Source organism: Salvelinus namaycush, chromosome 7 (genome assembly GCF_016432855.1).
Source record: "Salvelinus namaycush isolate Seneca chromosome 7, SaNama_1.0, whole genome shotgun sequence".
NCBI classification, from domain to species: domain Eukaryota; kingdom Metazoa; phylum Chordata; class Actinopteri; order Salmoniformes; family Salmonidae; genus Salvelinus; species Salvelinus namaycush.
In genome coordinates, this window is record NC_052313.1 from 10,182,005 (window position 1) to 10,185,924 (window position 3,920).

General features: G+C 43.8%; 1 protein-coding gene across 2 annotated transcripts; it reads left to right on the forward strand.

Moving 5' to 3' along the window:
- The first annotated feature begins 1,252 nt into the window (after positions 1-1,252).
- LOC120050309 (zinc-binding protein A33-like) lies at positions 1,253-3,681 on the forward strand. 2 transcript variants are annotated; one of them, XM_038996889.1, is made up of 6 exons: positions 1,253-1,660; positions 2,055-2,150; positions 2,272-2,493; positions 2,600-2,622; positions 2,772-2,890; positions 3,105-3,681. In XM_038996889.1, exons 1-6 carry the CDS (start codon positions 1,253-1,255, stop codon positions 3,638-3,640), a joined length of 1,404 nt encoding a protein of 467 aa, XP_038852817.1. In that variant the 3' UTR covers positions 3,641-3,681. The 2 variants fall into 2 exon arrangements, with proteins under 2 accessions (XP_038852817.1, XP_038852816.1); XM_038996888.1 differs by lacking the exon at positions 2,600-2,622 and having other exon boundaries at positions 2,272-2,513.
- The last annotated feature ends 239 nt before the right edge of the window (positions 3,682-3,920 follow it).

Here is a 3,920-nt window from a genome sequence, read left to right on the forward strand (position 1 = left end):
GTGGACCTGACAGTGGCATATAAACTTCCGAGGATCAAAGGAAAGCTGTCCTTCTCTGACCCTCATAACAGCACATACAGACGTTCACACACACTTTCACTGATAGTTTTTTCAGACAATTGCTATAAACTCCACCCTCTGAGGATCTTAGCATTCAAGGCCTCTGTAACAGTGGAAAAGCCCAGTCATGTTACATCTCCACTGCCTGCTGCAGCTACGGGGAGATTCATATTACTATGGTTTGTGTTGCATACTCATTACATCACTGATTAGTCCCTACCCAAGGTTCCTAACTGCTCCCTAGTGGGGCAGCTGTGTAAGGCACAGCATCTCAGTGCAAGAGGTGTCACTAGAGTCCCTGGTTCGAATCCAGGCTGTATCATATCCGGCTGTGATTGGGAGTCCCATAGGGCGGCGCACAATTGGCCCAGCGTCGTCTGGGTTAGGGTTTGACCGGGGTAGGCCGTCATTGTAAATAAGAGTTTGTTTTTAACTGACTTGCCTAGTTAAATAAAGGTTAAATTGCATAGGCCTGCATATTATTATTTTGTATAGGCCTACAGATAAATTGGTTTATAAAGGCCTTGATTGCCAATAGTCTGCAAATAGTAATAAATGGTGATAAACATTGATTGAAATTGTGAGCTTGTCCTTTAGCTGCTTGCAAAATTGCTTCTTTTTTCCTCATGTTCAGCTGTTGGCAGAGAAGGGACAGTGTGGTGGGGCTTGTCCCTGGGTGAGGGTAGCTGTATCTCTCAGACAGTCTAGCCCTACCTCTTAGCCACTCCCCCTAGCCCCTGTGCTTCCTGATTTCTCTACGTGCGCTCACTGAGGTTTTATAAGAACGCGTGCACTGCCATGCCAAATAAGTTTCCTGGTCTCAGAAAGCTCCACCCCTTTGGAATAAAGGGAACAAGCTCAGTTACTCCCAGTGACTAGAGACTGCCTTTAAACAGCAAGGATTACTAGCCAAACACTGACCTCAAGCTGCAGCTGGCTGAATCACAGTTTCGTTTCTAAAGCCTTGAAAGTTAACTTTGGTACTAGGCAGAGGGTGAATCTCAATGTCATACTCCTCGTGTCCTCCCTCCTTGCCTCCTTCTCAAAACCCATTGGATGAGAAAGCCAGAGGTCCCGCCCCTCTGACTTTCTCCTCCAATGGGTTTTGAGAAGGAGGGAGAGAAGATGCGAGGAGTATGACATTGAGATTCTCTCTAAGTCATTCCAGAGGAGGGAGTGTCTCAAAAACAGAATGGCTTCCAGATCAGCTTCTCCTGAGGAGGATCTCTCCTGTCCTTTTTGCCATGAGATCTTCAAGGATCCTGTGGTCCTGTCGTGTAGTCACAGCGTCTGTAAAGCCTGTCTGCAGAAATACTGGAAACAGAGGCGATCTCAGGAATGTCCAGTGTGCAGGAAGAGAAGCAGATCAAAAGGCAATCCTCCCTGTAACCTGGTCTTAAAGAATCTGTGTGAGGCATTCTTACAGGAGAGGAGGCGGAGAGATTCAGGGGAGTCTGAGGAGCGCTGCAATCTGCACAACGAGAAACTCAAGCTCTTCTGTCTGGATGATAAACAGCCCATCTGTGTGGTGTGTCAGACCTCCAGAAAACATAAAAACCACAACTGCTGCCCCATAGACGAAGCTGCACAGTATCAAAAGGTACAGTAGCATAAACAGGTGAATTTAAAATACAGTACATATCAATCATATATCAAATATAATATACAGTTAGTATCAATGTGTTGTTGTGTTTATGGCGGTACTGCTGTGTGTGAAACCAGTGTCAAATATATATTTTCCAAGTATTTTTCTCAATATTCTGGAGAATATTGATGCAAATAATTTCCTACTTCCTGTAAAAACAGATCTATCCGGATTGAAGAGTACAAACATCTAACCACATACATATGATGTGACACCTAACTACTATACTCACAGAACCTGGCTTGTACACAGAGGGGAACAGTCCATTCCCCTTCCCTCCATGTAGATCAACTCTGTAATGAAACAACAAAGTTCAAATTCTCTTCAATAAAACAATTTCTCATTCCAGGAGGAACTCCAGACTTTCCTGAAGCCCTTACAGGAGAAGCTGGAGGTCTTTAATAAAGTTAAACAAACCTGTAACCAAACAGTAAAACACATTAAGGTGAGGATGCTGAGTTGTAAGAGAACATAGAATTGTATGGATTTTACTCAAAGTATTTTGTGGGTAAACTGTGAAAATGAACATTTAAATAATGTAATGCCTTTCCTCTCACTGTGTCCAGAACAAGGCCCAGAGCACAGAGATACAGATTAGAAAGGAATTTGAGAAGCTCCATCAGTTTCTACGAGAGGAAGAGGAGGTGAGGATAGATGTTCTGAGGGAGGAAGAGGAGCAGAAGAGTCAGGTGATGAAGGAGGAGATGAGCAGAGAGATATCATCACTTTCAGACACAATCAGAGCCTTAGAGGAGGAGCTGAGAGCTGAAGACATCTCATTCCTACAGGTCAGCACTGCGCTCTCTAAGTTGACATGATGTGTTGGTATGTGTATTGGTTGATTGATAAATATTGATTGATTGTTTAATTTAATCTTGTCTTCTATTTTTTCAGAACTATAAGGCCACAGTGGTAAGGTAAGTGATCTGCCTCCTATCTCTCTCTTCTCTGTGGTTCTGAACCCAACCCTACAGCAACAGCTGCACTGACTCCTGAATGTTCTTCTCTGTGGTTCTGAACCCAACCCTACAGCAACAGCTGCACTGACTCCTGAATGTTCTTCCAGAGCCCAGTGTACACTGCCGGATCCACAGCTGGTCTCAGGAGCGCTGATAGACGTGGCCAAACACCTGGGAAACCTGCAGTTCAGAGTCTGGGAGGCGATGCAGGGCATTGTGAAATACAGTAAATAAATATCAATTTATGATTATACTAAAATGCATTTATCTGCCTGACCGTCAACTGTGCAGTGCAAGTAACCAGTATCATTGACAGTGGTACACAACTATTATACATTTGACTTGTTCTTCCAGGCATCCAAAAATATATATATTTTTAAACAGCATCAACTAGAAATCACCCACAGTTCTAATCTAGTAAATCTGCTCTTTGCACTCAGGTCCTGTCACTCTGGACCCTAACACTGCCCACCCAGGTCTCGTCCTATCTGAGAATCTGACCATTGTGAAATGCACAAATGAGAAACAGCAGCTCCCTGATAACCCAGAGAGGTTTGATTACTATGCATGGGTCTTGGGTTCTGAGGGCTTTAACTCAGGGACACACAGCTGGGACGTTGAGGTTGGGAACAATACATTCTGGTCACTGGGTGTGATGGAAAAGTCTGTCCAGAGGAAGGGAGCAGTTAATACTGGACACTGGCGATTCTGGCACTTCAAAGGTAAATACGGTGCATTTTGCCCACCAGAATCAACCAGTGTCCTCCCTGTGGCAAAGAAACCCAAGAGGATCAGAGTACAACTGCACTGGGACAGAGGAGCGCTGTCATTCTCTGACCCTGATGAGAACACATGTTTACACACTATTACACACACTTTCACTGAGAGAGTCTTTCCGTACTTGGGTAGTTACTGCAAGCTCTCCCCTCTGAGAATCGTACCAGCGAAGGCCTCTGTAAAAGTACAGCATAGTTAGAATCTCTGTCTAGTGCAACAGCATTTATTGATGATGATACGTGTGTCAATACATGTTTATAGGTCAAAAATCATCTTACAAATCAACTCCATTTTATTTTACAATGAACATAAATTGTTGTTTGACAGTGAAATGTATAGAATGTTAAAGGTAATTGAGCTCTATGAGTGTAAACCCCTTGTTCTTGATCAACCTTGTCACAGTGCACTACCACTGCCCTTCCCCTTCATGTGATGTTTCTGCTCATCTTAAAAATCTACTTGACAGTCAGTCACACTTC

Bases quoted from the DNA above. Each gene is read 5' to 3' on its own strand.
- LOC120050309 (XM_038996889.1), top strand. From the start codon at position 1,253: ATGGCTTCCAGATCAGCTTCTCCTGAGGAGGATCTCTCCTGTCCTTTT. The intron at 2,494-2,599 runs GTCAGCACTGCG...CTATTTTTTCAG, and splicing joins AAGACATCTCATTCCTACAG to AACTATAAGGCCACAGTGGT. The intron at 2,623-2,771 runs GTAAGTGATCTG...ATGTTCTTCCAG, and splicing joins TATAAGGCCACAGTGGTAAG to AGCCCAGTGTACACTGCCGG.